Source organism: Pelecanus crispus, chromosome 3 (genome assembly GCF_030463565.1).
Source record: "Pelecanus crispus isolate bPelCri1 chromosome 3, bPelCri1.pri, whole genome shotgun sequence".
Lineage (NCBI taxonomy): Eukaryota > Metazoa > Chordata > Aves > Pelecaniformes > Pelecanidae > Pelecanus > Pelecanus crispus.
The window spans coordinates 35,537,348-35,557,151 of NC_134645.1; the positions used below are offsets into that span (position 1 = coordinate 35,537,348).

At 39.8% G+C, this 19,804-nt stretch overlaps 1 protein-coding gene across 1 annotated transcript in view; it reads left to right on the forward strand.

Moving 5' to 3' along the window:
- Positions 1-19,804, forward strand: part of USH2A (usherin) — a 398,473-nt gene that overhangs the window by 357,155 nt on the left and 21,514 nt on the right. The window contains exons 61-63 of the mRNA XM_075707636.1: positions 11,840-12,067; positions 12,913-14,429; positions 15,421-15,742. Coding sequence (XP_075563751.1) covers positions 11,840-12,067; positions 12,913-14,429; positions 15,421-15,742 — 2,067 coding nt within the window. The remainder of the gene's footprint in view (positions 1-11,839; positions 12,068-12,912; positions 14,430-15,420; positions 15,743-19,804) is intronic.

The following is a 19,804-nucleotide window of genomic DNA, read 5'->3' on the forward strand; positions in this document are numbered from 1 at the left end:
CAAAAATTTGCAACAGCTCTTCAGCATACTGCATTTTTTTCATCTTTCTGGTCTAGCATAGAAGCATCACATCACTTTCAATTGCTTTGTTGACAAACCCCTGTAATGATATTTGGTCTAAGGGTGTTAATGGAAATTTTAAACCACAATGATTTGAGTAACATCATCTCAGACTGAAGATCATTGCCAACATGGTGACCTATGGATGAAAATCAGGAGTCAGGGATGTTTGCTTGAATATTAAGGATTAACTAAACCCAGTCCCTGTTCTGGTTGAGTGCCATCTACAGACACCATTTAGTTTTGTTCTCCTAGTCATGAAGACCCTGATCCAGGATCCCTGAAAAGGCAAAAGAAAGCTTCCGCATTTTGAAGTGCTTTGAAACAGCTGCAGTTTAACTTCTGAAGCTTTCAATAGTTTTCTGTTTCACCTTAAGAAAAAAAGAAAGAGTTCACCTGTATGGTCTCTTGCTGTATACTGGTTGAAAATGTTGTCACTGGCTTCTTGGTTCTTTGAATCTGAAGTGAATTTAAGCAAAAGTTATGGCTCTGAATTCTAAAAACTTACTTTAGATTGCCAATGTAGGCTAGTCTGTCTCATCTGTCTTGGGAAAGAGAGTGAGGCTCCTCTGAAGGGCTATTAAAAACAGAAGTTAAACATCGGACCTTCCCTTTGGAGGAGCCTCCCTTCCTCTGCACAGAGTATAGAGTGTAACTGAGGACACTAGCTACACAAGCCTTGTGTCTGAATGGAGGAGCTCTATTTCCCATAGCACCTATCTTCATCTTTGAGCACTTGAATACATTTACAAGTCTGGCCCAAAATGACTAAATTGTAGTAATTTCTTTTTGGATTGCTCCTTTATAACATGCATGCATGCAGCTAATCAATAGATGAGACAATGAAACTAGTGGATTTACAAGTTAATATGCTGGAGTCAATAATGTGCTGTAAAGATATTTTCAATTCTGAAACCAGCACAATTTGTTTTGTACCAAGCTTAACTATGTACCTGTTGACTTGGTGATCTGTTTTAATTCCCCAGGTAACTTAAATATCCAAGGAAAATACAGAATCTGAACTAAACTCGTTATGCTTCAGTTTTCAAGTAATAGTTCAGTGTATACATCTTTCATCTCTTCCCTAACTACTGAATCTTGCTAGTGCAAATCATAAGCAGCTCAGAGTTTCTTCTCTTTTGGCAGGAGCTTTGCACTGAGAAGCCCAAGCCACACTAGAAAGGACTAATGAACATGTAACCATATGAAAGACATATTTAAAAGTCTGGTTTATTTATTCATTAGCATTTAAAAGTGATGTTAGCTAGTGGCTTTTCCTGGTCACACCGTAGCAGGTTTGTCTACTTTTCTGTATATGTATATGCATTTAGCGTTGGTCTGACAGCATAAAAAATGGGAATGGGCAGTCTGCAGACACTGCTTCATATGCTGTGTCAAGGTGAGTTTCTTCCCAGCTTTGTGCCTTAAGAGGCTTAAGCTAGAGAGGACTGTAGCCATATGATCCTAGGAGGATCTGGGAGTTTGTCTATCCACTGGCATCGCTTGGTTTCAAGACATTAAACCTGCAAGTGGCTTCCCTCCCAGGTACTCCAGCAAAATCTATAAGCACTTTTCTTGTCTTCTTCTGAACTCTTTTCTTGGTGTGCAGTTGATTCTGAGCCTTCATGTGGCAAGACATAGCTGCTAAGGGACACAACAATGTATAACTTAATCTTATTGGACCTGATTATTTTCATCAACAGTGTGGTCCATAGTAGCTGCAATAGGAAAACAAGATTTTTTTTTTTTTGTTCTTACCATCAGGGGGCTTTTCAGGCTACTTGTTGAGGCTTTCAACCAGCATATATGACCAGTAGGGGCAGGGATCCCCTGTAGCAAACCCCTACTCCAAACCTGGGGGATCGTCCCGCAAGTTCTGGAAGGAAGGTATTAAGATCTCTGCTGAACCTGTCAGTATTTTGATGGGAAGCTGTGCTTTCCTGAGGAATATGTCCCCAAAGTGTACACCTAAATATATGTCTAATCAATATCGCCTGCTAATAGTCAGAAGATAGGCTGAACTTTCCTCCAGCTACAGAAAAGAGAGAGGGCATCCCTACCTGCATAAGCAGGGTGCTTCTGGCCTTCTGCTAAGAGTGACTGCTGTGTACAAAAAGGTGTGGAGCGAATCTCTTTTTCCTGGCATGGATTGGCATAATTGAACTGCGCCTTTCCCAAACTGCTACCTGCAGACTTTCATTTACTTTCAGCCTGTCTCTATTTGGAGAGCAGGTATTTTCATGTAGGAAGTGTAAAGCATTAAGGGAAGGAATGAAAAACCTGGTGAAGGAAAGCCTTTCAAGAGATAGGGGTTTGTATACTTTTTGGCCCATCATTTTTTAAAATACCCAGTTCATTTTAAAGGTGATGGTTTAAGTTCAGCCACATATTCAGACTAAACTTTGGCCTTTACAATGTAGCTCCAAGTAAATTGTTTATGCTTACCTTTTAATATCTCTCAGAAGTGATTACATACATAGCAGGCAAAGTTTGAATGAAAAGCTAGGACTGTTCAGTACAGGGCAGAGAAAAAAGAATAAAACAGTAGGAAGTAAAAACCTTTTAGTCTCCTTTAAAATGTTGCTTTTATTTTCCATTGTGTTGGCAGAAAGCAGGGATTTAAAGCTGTGAATTGCCTTGAGGCTGTGTTATCTTCCTCTACTTAGCAGCAGCTAGAACTGCTCTTTTTGCTTGTGTTGGGTGAGAGAGACAAGGACTCAGAATGATTGAGAAAAGGGAATAAAGTAAGCTTGCATTTAACAATAATATGACACACCTATTGTGCCTGTGTAAAATGGGATCTAAAACAATGATAGTTTTCCTGAAGCTGCACACAGTAACACAAGGGGATATCCTGAGACTTAATTAATTAATGTTTGTAACATGATGTGAGATCCTGTGATGAAAAGTCATATATAACTGCAAAGTCTTAATTTTATGGAGCACAACTGACATTCAGTGGCATTTTCAAGGAAACTGATGTGGGAGTTCACCAGTAATCTATGTTAAGATTCAGATTGTCCTTGTACAAGTCCCCTTAAAGATTTTCTTCAAACTTTTTTTTCTCTTTACATTCCCTTTTCCCCATTATGGCTGTTGAGCTGTGCAAAGGCAAAAATCGAAAATAATTGCTTTTATAGGGGAAAAATAAGGGCTTTCCTATGTCTGTTTTCCATACAACAAACACATAGCCAAACTGTCTTTTTTAAATTTTACAGAAAATAGCACTCTTCAGATACTGTGCCCAGGTCTTTTTAAGATCAGATGGGAGAAGTCTTATAGTGTTCAGAGCCAATTTTCTTCGCAGTACCATATATAATGTAATTTGAGAGGAAATGAAGAAGGCAGCTTATGGCACAGATATACGTAGTCACAAATATCATAGAGGAGCAATGTGAGTGCTTGAAAAACAAAACTTTAAATGAAACCAAAAGCCAAAACATTTGATAATGACAAGGGCATGCTCTTTCTATTATGAAGCAAAACCGATTGTCACAAGATACCTTCAGTTGAGAGGTTCAGGTATATAAATTATCCTTTTTTATGGATAACAAACACATCCACAGTTTCATTACATTGGTTTAAAATTACAGACGCTCTTATGCAAAACACCTGCCACTTTGGACATTGCTAGAAAAAAAAGGATTTGAGACTAAGACATGGACTGCACTGACGTGACAGCCCAGATTTTGTTTGATCTGACAAAAGCATCTAACTTCATTCTGGCCATTGGCCAATATATCAAATAGAAAATACGGTTTATGGCATTAGGAAAAATATAACATTTTTCTCCATATTAAGGGATGTACCCCATACGATTTGCAGGTTTGAGCCCTTAGGCTCTAGCTGCTGTTTTACAGCAGCAGTGGTTTTTCTTCTTTATGCCATGCCTACAGAACAAATCCATGAGAGTACCACCACTCCTAAACGTTAACAAATAGTGGATGGAAAGTTGCTGTTCAGCAGGAGCGCTACATGTGGTACTTATTTTAAACATATTCCTGGAGTTCAGCTGTATGAGTGCACTAGTTGTAACTGTAGAGATACAAACCCCAGCCAGCGTTTGTGTGCTTGCCTTTCCTAGCTTTTTAGCTTCCCTGAAGACACATTTCTATCCCAGATTATAAAGCCCCACCTGAAGGATCATTCATTCCCATCCCCCTTGTGACCAAGGCAGACTCAACAAATTGCAAGTTCTGCAATGCCTTGATGAGTTTATGCAGATTCTAAGTTACACAGTGTGTGAATTTGGAACATCACAAAAACCTCCCAGCTCAATCCTACAGCGTTTGACACTGCTTTAATATGATGCTGGATTCCATATACCATGAAGTCTTTGCTGATGTATCTGCTCTATCCTCCCTCACTCCCATTAGCTCTCCAAAAAGCATGCCCCACTCAGCTAGACCAGAACATACAATATACATGCATTTTGCCAAGGGTGACACATAACTGTTCTTCAGTGGGGTTTAAGTATTTTATCTCATGCTTTATTGTATCTCAAATAAATAGTATTAAAATTTTTGCTTCAGATTCTGCCTGTCTTATTTTGAAGAGAAACTTAGTCTAGTTCTTCATATCCAGAATGATTATGGAAAGCAAAAAGTATCATTCAGGTTAAGTAAGGATGTCAGATTTGAACTTATCAAAACCAAAGTTTGGGGAAAACAGTCCCATCAGGTATGTAGTTTATAAAAAGCACTTCTTCTCTCCTTTTCCATCACTTTCTCATGATAAGAAACAATAAACATGGTTTAAAGTGGAAAAATGTGGGGGAAAGAAAAAGCATAGAAGGTGGAAAACTATGGCTTATTATACAGTAGGTCTTGTGAGTGTTGTTAGAGATAAAATATTAATGTTAGGAAAACATGTTGACATCGTCCTCTAGATGATGTCTATAGTGGAATGTCATGTCATTGATATTTTGGTTTATCTGATTTATTTAGTCATGCAGAAAAATCTCTTTTTTTATTTCAATATTTCTTAGTACAAATTAGACAAATACAGATGCAAATACATTTTTGAGAAGGTGGCACTCAGCAACATTAGATGAATTTTAAGTAAATAATTATGTAAGAAAAGAAAAGAGATGAGAGAAAAGGAAGAGAAAAGGAAAAGAGATCTTACTGAAATAGCATGGAGAAGGCTACTGAAGTGTTGACTTTGCCCAAAGAGGTTTTTTTTTAAGGTTTTGCCAGCAGAAATGCAACATTGTTGGTGGTTTAAAAGTGTACTTCTACCCAAAGGCCGACATAAGTGACTGAATGCAGCTTGCTAAATGTGCTTCATTTCATTTTAATGTGCAATGCATCCTAGCTTGCTTTGTGGTGCTTTACTTTCAAGTCAAAGCTGGGGATTCAGACACCTGGTGAGACTGCAGCAGGCCCCCAGGTGTGCTGGGAAAGAAAACTGTCTACTGTGAAAATAAGCACCAACTCCACTAGGCAGATCCAGCTGCATGCAATTCACAGTTCCTTACATGCTCTGCCAGAAAGGAGAAAAACGAATTGCAATGTAATATTTCTGTATCAGGTATTAGTTGTTGTTTGCTGAACATTTTAAACTTAGATTACTGCTGTTTCTAAAGGTTTCTCCCTCGTATAGTCCACAAGCCCATGTAGGACTATTCGCATAGGAAATGATTCAATTGTGTTGAGATGAACAGGGTGTGCAAATTAGGTTTTTTATTAAAAAAAGCTGCTAACATGGTACTGTTAGGAAAGGACAGGAACATGGAGTCACAGAGGATAGATGACTAGTGTTCTCTGATGTTGATGGCAAAACTACCATTTGTTTTAAAAATAAATTACAAGAACATTCTTAAAGTTGAAAAAAAAAAGCATTAAGTTTGCCAGGAATCTCAGGGAAAGAATATTTTTTGATCATGTAATCAAAGCTTATGTTTTAACAAAGAAGCCATTTTATGTGCTTTACTTTGTAACTTGAATCTAATACATTTTAAAAATAAATTTTCCTAAATTTATTTATAAAAAAGCGAGCTCAAATAGAATGAATTCCTGAATGTCATTTCCTAGCCACTGTAGAAGAAAAGACTGCATCGATCCACCGCAGGGCTGGGAAAGGAAGAGTGCCTTTTCATCTCAACAAAAGACAATTTGGAAGAATATTCCCTGAGCAAAAACATTTCAAAATTATTTTAGGTTTATTAAGGAAATGTCTGGTTTTACAGACTTAAACATTTTATTTAAATGTTCGTTTAGATTTCTTTCATAATTCTTGTTTTTTTGTATACCATAAAAACTATCACCAATGTGGTATACATTACTGCTTTTGAAGGCCTGTTGGGTAATGTCAAATAATACAATAATGATTTAAAATGAAAAATATGTGCTGAAAGGCAATTTTAAAATTCTAACATGAAATGCAAAGTTCTTAAAATGAAAAATTTTAAGAATGAAATTTACAAAAAAATTAAAAATCTAAAATTATTTTTTACACAAATTTGGAGGAAAACAAATAGTGCAACATCAATTTATGATAAAAAGGGCAATTCTGGTCACCTGTAGGCAAGAAAATTTCTGGTAAAATGAATAACACTTTGGTTTCTGTTTGCCTAACCCTTGAGATTTTTCAGTACTACCATGGGAATAATTTATATTCCAGTCCACACTGCTAGAGGAAGGGACTCATAGATTACTTGTGTATCTGTAAGTTATATCCTTGTGAATTTGAGCATAAGGCTTTAAGAATAGAGTAGACTTTTTAAATGAAAAAGACACAGTGTGCATGATATAAGCCTTAGAAAGAAGGCAACCCAAAGGACCCGTTAGGGATTGCATATGAATATGCACTCAGTACAATTTTAAGAGTGAAGGCAGGGGCTAAGAAGTAGGCTGGGAAATAGGAGTGAACGTCAGAGTCAAGGTGGAAGCGTTCCCACTGCTTTGCAGAAAATGGCAAAGAATCTGGATTAGATGGGGAGATGGATAAGAGGATAATGACAAAGGTGAGGATAAACTGAGTATCTTAGTAAAACGCCAAGCATTCCCCATCGCTTCTGTCACTTGTGGAGGAATCTGTTTGACTTCCTTGATGGAGAATTTGAAAACTGTCATTGGAGGATGGTCAGATTAACATTCTGACTGCCAGGAGACCTTAGCTTTCTCCTCCTTTGTCCAGGGAGAGTTCAGCATCTCTGCCTCTGTAGACAAGGGCGTGTCATACCGAATTACCTTGCCATCATTTATGTCTGGGCATTATGAAAGAACAGGTTTGGATCCCTGTACCACTACTACCATTAGCAGTGTGGTAGTGTCTGATGCCACTGAGTTTAGTTACTCACAGAAAGAATGAGCTAGCTTTTTAATCAGATATTGAAGATACCTGCCAAATAGGGATTACTGTGTGAAGAGAAGATAGGGAGAGAGAAGAAAGCAGAGCCTAACCTCAACATGACTGTTGACGACTTGCTGAGTTTTGATGATTACCCTGAAGAAGGGACAGATACTCAAGCTGCCCGTTGGGCAGCTCTCCAGTGGTTCAGAGATCTTCTGATGTATCTGTCACATCTTGAACTCATGCCCTGAGACCTGGGCAACTGGGTAAGGTGGCCTGACTTGAAAAAAGAGGAAAAGCCCAGAGTGACACTACTGGAAAGTGCTGCTTCATCAGATCGATAGATTCAAAGATGACTAGGTTGTGTAGTTGTATGCAGTTTAAACATTTGCGCAGGGGGTCCACCCACACAGAGTATTATTGGCAGCTACAGATCAATGTTAATTTTTGATCATTTTTAACCTACAAAGACCTCTTGACCCTGTTGCCACCTTAGGGGTGCTTCAAGTAGTCAAAAGCAATCATAGTAAGCAGTGTAAAATCATCAGACCCTTGAAGGCTGCACAGTCTTGCCCATGCCCAGAAGGAGGGCCAAGAGGTAGCGAGGAAGGCAAGCACCTCGCATTATGGATTCTGCTGCCTTTGAACGGCATGAAAGACTATGCTAATTTGTTTCCAGACTTTAAGTGACTTCTGTGCTCATGAATTAAAAAATAAACAAACAAAAAAGGCAATCTGAAGCAAATCTTGACAGATACATTATTCATGATTCATGTTCTCTCATTTTATGTTTTGAAAAATGTGTTAAAACAAGGTTTTATTTTAAATAACTTTTATCCTAATTTACAGTTAGAAGAGTGGAATTAGCCAAGGAGCGTATTTGTTGCTCTTAAGAGCTTGTGCTGCCACTGGCAGTGCGTGAAGCATTTTACACAGCAAAACCAAAGGTGCAGTCCTGCCTGGAGTGGTGGTGGTGCTGCCAGTGCTGCGCAAGGGAAGGGGATGGGGCTGCCAAATGCAAGGGCCATGCCAAAGGCTGGGCTCCGGGCTGCAGTCAGGGATCAGATCACGGTGGTGCCTCACAGCTTGCCTCAGGTGTCCATTTCTGTAGTGTTTACATTAAAAGCACAGGCCTTATAGGAGGAATGTGAGAGTGCACACGCTTAAGCGTTTGCTAGATTATTCCTAATTTAATGACTGAATGAGTGAGAATGCTTCGCAGTAGGAGACAGAGGAAGGAGGGCATGGGATTGTAGTCCATCAGATTTCATGGTCAGTCAGTCTATGAACATCTTAATGTTCGCATTAAAATTTTATTTTGTTGGTTTGCTTTTAATGGTAAATGAAATCTGGCCTGTTAGCAGTGTGTAAACATGGGATATATGAGTTCATGGCTTTGCTGACAAAGACTGGGAGAATATCCCACACAGTGATTTTGCTCCTGTGCCTGTTTAAGGCCATGTCATTGTCCACTGAAGCCAAAGGTTACCCTGCTATCCTTTGCAAGGTGTATTTTGCTATTTATATTTGTCTATTCCAGCAGGACAGTATTTCTAGGCTGAAAATGTCATGGGAGGACATAAAGTAATCCTTAAAATGAATCACTGAGACTGCTATCCATCCTCTTCTCGGCATCAGCCTCTGAGCTGAGCAAATTCACGAATGGCAATGGCAGCAGTGCAGGGGGAGAAAGTGTGGCTCCGTATTCTGGGAGTATGTCCCCTGAGCTTACTTTAAAACCAAACCAAACAAAAATACGTGTAAACCGTTTGCTCTTCAGGAAGTATCTGTAGGAGCCAGGGATAAAAGTCATCCCTGGAAGGAATGGTTTAGCAGTCTCCAGAGAACATGATGAACTGCAGGCAAGGAAATCCCTCCATCCTTTTTTCATTTCAAAGTGTGGTGAGGATTGTAAATAATTAAATATTGGGGTTTAGTGGGAAAACGGTAGAGGGTGATGGAAAATATGCCAGTTTTCTGTTTAAAAAAAAGAAATCAAGTGTTTTGTAGCATCACTGTCACAAAAGCCCACCCTGATGATGCAGCTGATTAGAAAGCAGAGGTATTGCTTTTTGTATGGTGTTTGTAATAATGCGTTTGTACCTTCAGAGAGCCTCTGTGTAGCGGTTCAGGGGCAGTAATTTAATGTTGTGTGCTCCCTTCCTCCCATCCCCCTTCCAAACCACGGAATGTAAATTTTAGTCTTTTAAAAGTTCTGTTTTGAAAACCTAATAGATAACTGTTCTCATAAAAACTATTAATACAGACCACATCCAATTGTAAAGCTAATTTTAATCATGTTTTGTGCCAACATAATTTCTGATGCCAGATTTTTATGCTAAGCATGAACTTCAATTTGAGCTCTGTTCTTTAACCTGCAGTTCATAATTTTGCATTCGGCTGTATAGGTTTTTGGCTATGGCAGTTTGAACGCTTCCACTTTCAAGGATCTAAGCCATAAATGTTTATTAAAAGAATCTATAATGAAATCAGTTTTGTTATTTTTTTAATGGCTGCCTTGAGTATGTTGGATGACTGAACGCACGTTGTTAATCATTAAGTACTCATGTTACAAAAAGTGTTTGATAGTATTGCCATCTAGGGGCTGAACTAAATTCTCCGTACTGAAATAAACTGTAATTGAACAGGTGCTGCTATTGACAATATACATATGTTTTTGCTTTATAGCCCACATGCTTTCCATGTTTCTTATGACAAAAGATATCTCTAAATGTCCCACAGCAGCCAGAGCTTTTTTATATATAATCTGTTCGAGGTGATTGCTATTTGCATTTGAGCTTATGCTTTTTTGGCAGTGATGACTGGGAATTCCTAACAAAGAATTATACTTTTTTGCATTATTAATCTCGCTAGTGTTTGCCCTGTTTAACAGAAAAAGGAATCATTTATCAGAAAAGTATATTTATAATCTGTACTTGTGGCATCTTCAGATTTAATATTCATAATGGTCATTCAAATGCTGTGCTATATTTATCTAAAAGACTAACTCATTGTTGTGAGGAAATAACTATTTAAATATTTATGATCTAACTTTTAATATTTAAAAAAAAGAAATTAATATTTCTTTAAAATTTGTTTCTGAGTCTGATAGCTTAACAAATGTTTAAATATTAAACAATTGGAAGTGTTAGCATTTAACAACTTAATATGACTTACTGAAACAGGGAAATTGACTTCAGCTGTTTCTGCCACACGAAGGAAACTGAATTCCCACACGCCCCTTCTTGAGATCTATATAATTAATGCAAAAGCACAACTAAAAAGGAGATTAAATACATTGGTGATCAGCTGAACTCCTTTCTTCCTCGCTCCTTGGATGAGACAAGTCTGAACAGTCTCCTACTGAAAAGTGTTACTCCTGCTCTTTGTTAGCCACTGTATCTTTCGCGCCTGTTCAAAATACTATTAGGGCTGTATCGCCTTCCTGCCTAGATTGGAATTTGTGCTGAGGCTCGCTTTGCCTCATATCTGAGCAGTTTCAGGTCTGTGTCAGATGCTCCTTGGGGTAAGCTGGATAAAGCTGTGAGCTGCGATGCCAGTGGCCCCTTCTGGCCATGGCTGATGCCCCTCGGTCTGCACCCACCTGCACGCCCCTGTGCTGGGCTGTGGTCTGGCATGGTGGCAGGTCAGCCCCAGCCCTTCCAGCCCTGGCAGAGCCCAGTGGGATTCACGAACAGCCCCGCTCCTCCTAGCCTCTCTCCACCGGTGCGAGGCGAGGGTCTGGCACCAGGGAGGGTCGAGCCCGCTTGTCTGTGTCCCCATCCGTAGTGTGGCTGCTTCCTCCAACCTGGAAAAACAGGGAGGGTTCTTGTAAGGCAGCGGGTTGCCCCTTACCTTGTGAATTTCTTTCAAGCGACATCTTTACAAGCAGGACCATAGAAACCAGTTTATTCCCTCCTTCCCTCTCTCTCCCCCGCCCCTCGCGTTTAAGGGGTTTGTTTTCAGTATGGAAATGAAACTGTGCTCTTGGAAACACTGTTGTCCATCCAGATTACAATGCTCTAAGTAGCTAGAACAGGACAGCATGCCTATCAAATGTCACATCTACACACAAGATGTATAAGGATTCTTTAGAGGCAGGCATCACTCATATACCACAGCTTTTTACATGTGCTTGAATCCTGCAGAGTACCAGGCACTCTCATCCTCACTGAGCAAAGCTCAGACACCTGCTGAATGAACTGTAAGTTGTTTGCTAGCTGAGATTTGGACTGTGCAGGACTCGCCAGGAGTCAGCTCTGAAGTCTCTACTATAATGATACGTACTTTTTAAAAGCTTAAGAGTTTCTTTTTGAGGTTCAGCTACGGAAACACACCAAAAAAATCCTGGTAATCAGATGGGGTATTCTGCAAAGCAGTCAGAAGCAACCCAGAGCTGAGACCTCATTTTCCAAGTGACATCATAAACCACAGATGCTGATTATTTTTTTAACTAACTCAAACATCTGTATTCTTGCTTCAGGGAACAAAGCATCAGGCTCATTTATTTGGATTGAAACCTTTCACAACATATCATATTCATGTTGTAGCTGTAAACAATGCCGGGCAGGTTTCAAGCCCCTGGACATCTGTGCAGACATTGGAAGCTTCACCCAGTGGCCTGAGCAACTTCACTGTGGAAAAGAAAGAAAATGGCAGGGCTCTGCTGTTAAAATGGTCAGAGCCCTCCCAACCCAATGGCGTGATTAAGGTAATCTTCATCTTGACACTTCACTTGATCAAAAAAGAGAAGGGAAATGCTGAAAATCAAATTAAAACATTTTTGCTGAAACGGACTCAGTCAAATGCATTATACTTTAAAATAACACAGAAGTCCTATGTAAGCACAAGGCACTCTGTGAGCGCTCTCTGCTTGTGGTTATATTAAAATGGGTATTAACATTCCTGTGCTACCCCATGACTGTAAATGTTCATTTACAGTGAATCAAATTGTTCATTTAATGTATAGAAAGCTATGCATGAAAGCTTATAATCTTCCTTGGCATACATTAGACACTGCCAAAATGTGTTCCTAGAAAACCTGGGTTTGACAGAATGTTGTTCGGAAATCTGGGACTTCTTTTAGCTCAATGGTTTCAACTGAGTGTAAACCTTTACCTGCAAAGTTTGCAACTACAGGAGTTTATTTGGAGGGTTTTTTCTTAAATGTTTTTCTCTAGAGTTAGTCTGTGAGAAGCTTTGTGCTAGCCTTTGAGAGCTTCGCAATGAAACTTGATAACAAACAAATAAAATGAAAACTGTCACTAAGTGATTTATTACTGCATCCAAAATGAAAAAAACATGAAAATTGGATCAAAACATTCCTTTTCTATCAATGATCTGTTTGTGTGCTGATTGTTACTAGTAAGAAAGTAAGTTTATGAATCATTGGTTAATAGTCCTTACCCTATTGTAAATATTAAGGTGTCTCATCTACTGGTTATTGACAAGAATTGTTGATTTATGTAATTTTTTTTTTTTTCCTTTTATCCTGGCTTCTGTCTTTTCTCCCCTCCCTGCCTTTTTTTTCTTTTTCTTTCTTTCTTTATTCACCAGACCTACAATATTTTCAGCGATGATAACCTGGAGTACAATGGTTTATCTCGCCAGTTCCTCTTCAGGCGCCTTGAGCCGTACACTCTCTATACCCTCATACTGGAGGCTTGCAATGCGGCAGGCTGCACTCGTTCTCTACCCCAGCCGGTCCGAACAGATGAAGCACCCCCAGTGTCTCAGATGGCACCTGTAATCCAGGCAGTGAATGCTACCAATGTTGAACTGAGCTGGTTGCAGCCAATTAGTCCAAATGGAAAAATAATTCGCTATGAAGTTATTCACAGATGCACAAAAGAAAGTGCTGCAGGGAACAGAGCAACAACAGAAGATGAGAAAATTGTTTTCACAGAATATAACACTGGAAGTAATACATTCATGTATAATGATAAAGGTTTACAGCCATGGACAAGGTATGAGTATAAAATACGCGCCTGGAATGCAGCAGGCTATGCTGACAGCTCCTGGACAGTGGCAAAGACTAGTCAAACTGCCCCAAAAGGTCTCACTGCCCCCAGGTTATCCTTGGTGTCAGTTAACCCCCGTAAAGTGTTAATCTCGTGGGCCTCCCCAGCACAGCCCAATGGTATTCTTCAGTCCTACAGATTGCTAAAAAATGATGTTCTCCATCCTTTCAGCTTCGATGCTGCTACTTTCAACTACACGGATGAAGACTTACTGCCCTATTCAATGTACAGTTACGCGATAGTTGCCTGTACAATGGGAGGCTGCTCTACCAGCGAACCAGCTGCAATACGGACACTGGAAGCAGCTCCTGCCTTAGTGGATCCACCATCTCTGCAGGCTGTTAGTGCCACTCAAATTAATGCATCTTGGGCACCTCCCCAAATACAAAATGGAGATATCACCAAGTACATACTGAAATTTAACAATGAAGAGTATTATCCTGGCAAAAGTTTGCAAATGTTTATTTCTAATCTACAGCCTTACACACAGTATGATTTTGCATTGGTTGCCTGTACTGCCGGAGGCTGCACATCTAGTATATCCCAGTCAGTGATGACCATGGAGGCCCCACCATTAAATATGGAAGCTCCCAGGCTCCTTGTCATGGGCTCGGAGTCAATTGAAATCACATGGAAACTTCCAGCTAACCCCAATGGCAAAATCACAAGCTATGACCTAAGGAGGGATGGTGTTCTTGTTTACTCAGGTCTGGAAACTCGGTATCTTGATTTCACCCTAATGCCAGGCATGGCGTACAGCTACACTGTCACTGCAAATAACAGTCAAGGGAGTGTGACAAGCCCATCAGCTCAGATAAAAACCAACCCCTCTGCTCCATCTGGGATGTTGCCTGCTAGGTTGCAGGCATGGTCCTCAAAGGAGATTTTGGTGGCCTGGGATCCTCCTATCAAAGTAAATGGTGAAATTAGAAATTACACAATCTCGATCCACAAGCCTGCTGAAACAGAAAAGAAAACCATTGACTTTGATGCATCTCATGTTTCCTTTGTGAGACGGTCGTACATAGTGGCAGAACTACAGCCCTACAGCAGGTAAGTCTGGAAGACCTCATTAGTTGAATAAATGCTGCAAGGTGGTTCAGTGGGCTGGCAGATAGCTTAACGATCTTGTTTAAACAGATAGTGAAACCCATTGGGTTTTGTTTCCTAAAAAGCCCATGATAAAACTAGGATTTTTTAATTTATAGTAACACCAGCTATATATCACCTTGATGAAGTGCATAGGGTTGACTTTGGTTGTAGTTAATACAAGGGGCAATTCACTACTCTGCTATAGACTCCACAACCTTCAGTCTTGTACTTGTGTATCTTTCTCAAGATGTCTTCATTCAAGAATAAATAGGGCTTTAGTTGACAAAGTTCACGGTGGGGAGACCAAAGACCTGTTAGCTAGCCCATTCACAGTGTAGCTAAGCTAAGATTAATGGAGTCATGCTAGGAACATGCTTACACCCTTGAGCTGAAAACAAGCAACTTGTTTTTCAGTGAAAACTAAAACTTAAGAGAAGGTAACGCTCGGCTACAGAAGGAGCACACTTGATACTGAAGTAATATGTCCCCTACTAATTCTTGATTATTTACCTGACCTTTCCTTATATATTTTTGTAGGCATACCTTTGTTACATGGTTGATAAGTCTATCTACTATTTACATATAACTAAGCTAAATCCAAAGAGAGAATAGAGTGAGGCTCTATAGCTCTCAAATGATACCCAAATCATCTCCTACAATGAATCATCATTTTGATTCATATCATCAAAATCAAAACTATTTTGATCACTTGTCTCCTGCAGATGTTAACTCTGCTCTGAGAAAAACCCAACAAATGAAAACCCAGAAGACAGCGTTCTTCCTTTTCTCTACGCAAGGCACAGCATATAATCTGTATGATGACACAAATTGTTTTCATATTAAAAATTGCAAAGACCAAGAGAATTTAAGAGATTCCCCTGGATCTCGTGCACAGTCTATATTTGTATTTGCAGTGTTTTAATCACTTCATTCCTGATTTGTGTTCCCAAAGGTATGAAGTACAGCTCCAAGCTTGCACAGAGCTGGGTTGTGCCTCCAGCGAGTGGGCATCAATACAGACGCTGGAGGCGCCCCCGGCAGTGCAGCCTGCCCCTCTCATAGAAATACAGACCAGAGCTGGGGGCTTCCCGTCGACTTCTTCTGTCCTGTGGACTGGCCCACAGCAGCCAAATGGGAAGATTTTATACTATGAACTTTACAGAAGGCGAACGACTCAAGCCCACATAAATTTAGACCTCGCACTTGTTTACAATGGTTCTTCAACCTCCTTCAAAGATGACAAGTTGCTGCCTTACACAGAATATGAATATCAGGTGGGAATTGAAGCCATTTAGCAGCTCCGATTATGATTTCAGTACACTTTGAGAACCTTACTTTACACTCACAAAGAACATACACTTCTCATTTCTAATGTTAATAGTATTGCGATACCTGAATGATTATTGTTAATGTATTTTAAATAGTTGAGAAGCTGAAAATAATTTTGCACAAGCAATACATTCATTCAGCATTCTTTTTTTTTACCTTAATCGTGCCTGTGTTTCTTGTATCTTAAATGTTTGTGCACCCTCCAGAGCTTTTGCAAGGCTCTAATATTATATGAGTAATGTGAAATTCTAGTTCTTAAAAGGCAGCTTCATTTCACTGGTTTTTCATTGTTTTTCCATCTTCCCCAATCTATTATGAATTAATTTTTACTTTATGACCTTAAAGTGGTTTACATCAAGAAGGACTGGGGTTGTTTCCTCTTTAAATTAGACATTAGGTTCACAAGCAGTTTTCATGGATGGTTCAAAAGTGAATTTGATGTTGATGGTTTGTGTTACTTCTTATGCTCACCGGTATTTTTACTATTGTTTTTCTTATGAGGCTAGGGTAAAGCAAGGAGCCCAGTTCTGCCATTCTTTTACCTGTAATTGTTTTCTATGGCGAAGTTACAAGTCTTAGCACCATTTTTTTATCATACAGTACTAGTGGTAATATAGGGCTTTACTTGATTTCAGCCTATGCACTAAGAACTTTGCTGTTTATAAACACCTGAAATCTTTCCAAAGCTTTTATATGAGTTGGTGGAGTTTAGACCCTCACCAAAAGAGCATCCTTGAATTTTTGTTTCTAAAAAGAAGTGGATGTAGTATCATAACAGAATGAGACTGATTTTTGAATATGATGTTGTCTATGAATATGCACACTTCTTTGCCACCGAACCGGACACCAGTAAGCCTCACTACTGATTCTGTACACAATATTTGTACACATGATATATCTTGAAGAGGAGTTTGGCAATGCTCAAAAGTCTTTACAACCTTTTTCCTGAAAAAAATAAGAAAAATTGTTCAAGCATGGATTTGTTTTGATATGTATGAAACATGGTGCATTCCACCTCTTGAGATCCTGCAAGGTGGTGGCAATCTTTCTTTTATAGGCTCTTTTGCTTTATAGGATCACAAGATAATTCAGGTTGGAAGGGTTCTCAGGACACTATCCTTAACTTCCTGCTCAAAGCTGGGTCAGTTAAGAGGTCAGATGAGGTTACTCAGGGCTTTATCCAGTCGCATCTTGAAAACCTCCAGGGAGTGAGATTGTATAACCTTTCGGGTCAGTCTGCTCCACTGCTTGACTGTTCTCATTATGAAAAAGGTTTTTTATTACGTCTAGTCTGAACCTCTGTTGTTTGAACTTATGCTTGTTTTCTCTTATCCCCTCCCACCCCTCCACATACCACTGTGAGAAACCTGGACCCACCTTCCTCTTAGCCTGTGAATAGGTGCTGTGGGACTGCAATCATATCCCTCCAAAGCAATCTCTTCTCCAGTCTGAACAAGCCCCAGTCCCACCGCTTCTTCTCATAGACCAAGTTCTGCAACCCCCTGATTACCATGGTGGCCTTCCGCTGAACTTGCTCCAATTTATCAATATCTGTCTTGTATTCATGGGCCAAAACAGACTAAGTGCTAAGTAAAGGCATGTAATCACTTCCTTTAATTGTCTGGCTATGCTCCTGTTAAACAACTCAAGATGCTGTTGGCCATCTTTGCTGCCAGGGTACACTGCTGGCTCATGTTCAGCTTTCTGTCTACTAAGACCTCTAGGTCCTTCTAGCAGAGCTGCACCCTAGCTGGTCAGTCCCTATCCTGTAATGCTGCAAGGAGTTATTCCTTCCCAGGTGCAAGACTTGGCATTTGTCTTTGCTGAAAGTCTTAAAGCTCCTGATGACCCATTCCTCTAGGCCCTTCTGAATGGCAGACCTGCCCCTGAACATATTTACCAGTCCCCTCCAGTTTGGTGTCATCCACAAATTTGATGAGAATACACTTTACAGATCAGGTTCTTTGGTAGCTGTGGTCCACTGCTACTGTTACGTTGGTTTTGGTAACCAGAAACCATAAAGAATTAAATCTAAAAGGTTTCTTTATCACATTAGCAGTACAGTGTATCCAGCTGCTATATGTACATGTGTCATAGATGCATGGAGTCATGTAGGTTAGACGGAACATCCAGAAGGCACCTAGCCAAACTCTCTGCTTGAAGCAGGTCCAGATAGAGCAGGCTGCTTAGGGCTGTGTCCAGCTGAGTTTTGGATCAAGCCCTCCATCCTTGAATCTCCAAGGCTGGAGATTGTACAGTCTGTGTGGGCACCCTGTTCCAATTTCTGACTACATATGTCTCATTTTTGTTTGTTCCCTTGTTTCAACTTGTGTCTGTTACCTCTTGCTCATTTACTGTCAGAGTCCTGGGGCCTTGGAAGGAGCAGTGTAGTGGCTTTCCTCATAAATCAGTTATAGCAGCTCTAATTTGGGTAAGAAAAGGATTCTCAAGGGACAGTTATAAAACTATTGAAAAGAGACCCTAGGATGCTACTAGAAACGTATACTCACTACAGCATTTGCAAAGCCTTTCTTCTCTGCTTGTCAATCACAAACCTCTAGTTTTTTCCTTTTGATGTTTCTGGATTGGCAGCATGTCTGCAAGGTAACAACCAGTGTGAAAAGTGTGTCTGTTAGCTTTGTGCTGAAGGAAATGACGAGCATCTGTAAGCTGACTGCTTCTTATTGCTGACTGCAGGTTCACGTTGCTTGATTTCCTTCAGTTAGTTAATGACGTCGTCTTGAACCTAGCAGTACGGGAGATGCTAGAACAATACGTTCCAAAGCAAAAATGTTAATTACTTAAAGCCTGAAAATTTATTGCACTTTAGGTATGCAAGGGTATATTTTTCAGTTGTCACTTCTCATGTAAAAAAAGCTGTTAAACCTTTCGTAGAAACAGCACACTTTAGGGTGGACTGTTTGTGTTTTGAGTCCTACTATGTACAAATATTAAGGTTTCCATTTCTTTCTCCCAGCTTTTCTTTAATGCCTGTGTAGGACCTGTCCATAGGCCTACAACACTGTGAAGTCTGCTCTCCATTTACTGTAGGTTCCTTATAGCAGAACTGTTGTTAGATCAGATCTTGCTATTTTGGACACAATCTGTGAAGAATGTGAATTCAAGTGCAGGTGGGGCTGGGTAGGTAGCAAGCATTGTAGTAGACCCAAGCCCTACTTATTAGTTAGGAATCTTTCTTAGATAAAGAAAAACATCCCAGGTCGGTATCTGAGCTGGAAGTTGTAGATGTTGGCTGTGGGATACTCTCATTTGCACCAACTTTCAATTATCTCAGTCAGAAGTTGTTTTTTGAGAAGTTGATAGCACAGAGACTTGCTTGAGCCAAAGTTTTTAATGATTTATTAGCGACAGGTAACAAAGAAAGTCTCTTGACCGGATTCCTGTGGTTTTCCTGAATATTCCTGAATACCGTGCTGTATTCAAGACTTTGCTTTTTATCTCGGTTCTACTCAATAACCAAGCTGAGCTGTTGACTGGGACCCTAAATCATTTTTTGTTTTTTTCACTGGTGGCCATTTATTTCACTGTGAGAGGTTTTTGCACGCATGTGTTTGTCTTCTGCTTATGTCACTTGCAGCAGTCCTGTGGGATCTATTCTGAGCCCCTCCATTGTTGACAATTTATATCTTGCCTGTGAGACAAGTTATTCATAAGTATAGGGCTTGGCTTTGGCTATTATGCTGATGAAACCCAGATTTATATTTCACTTAAACTGGATATTGATTCTGCTGTCTCTGCATTTGAGGCTTGTTTGCTGGACATAAAACTTTAAATGCAACTGAATTTCCTCCAGCAGAATGCAGATAAAATCCAAGTGCTGTGATGGGACTCTCTCCAGCATTTTTGGAGGTATTGAGATTTAGTTCAATGAGCCCTGACAGCTTCTTTGGATCTGAAGTCAGGATTTTGGGGTTGGGTTGTTTTGTTTTGATTTGTTTTGTTTTGTTTTGTTTTGTTTTGTTTTTCTTTTGCTGGAAACTTCAGCT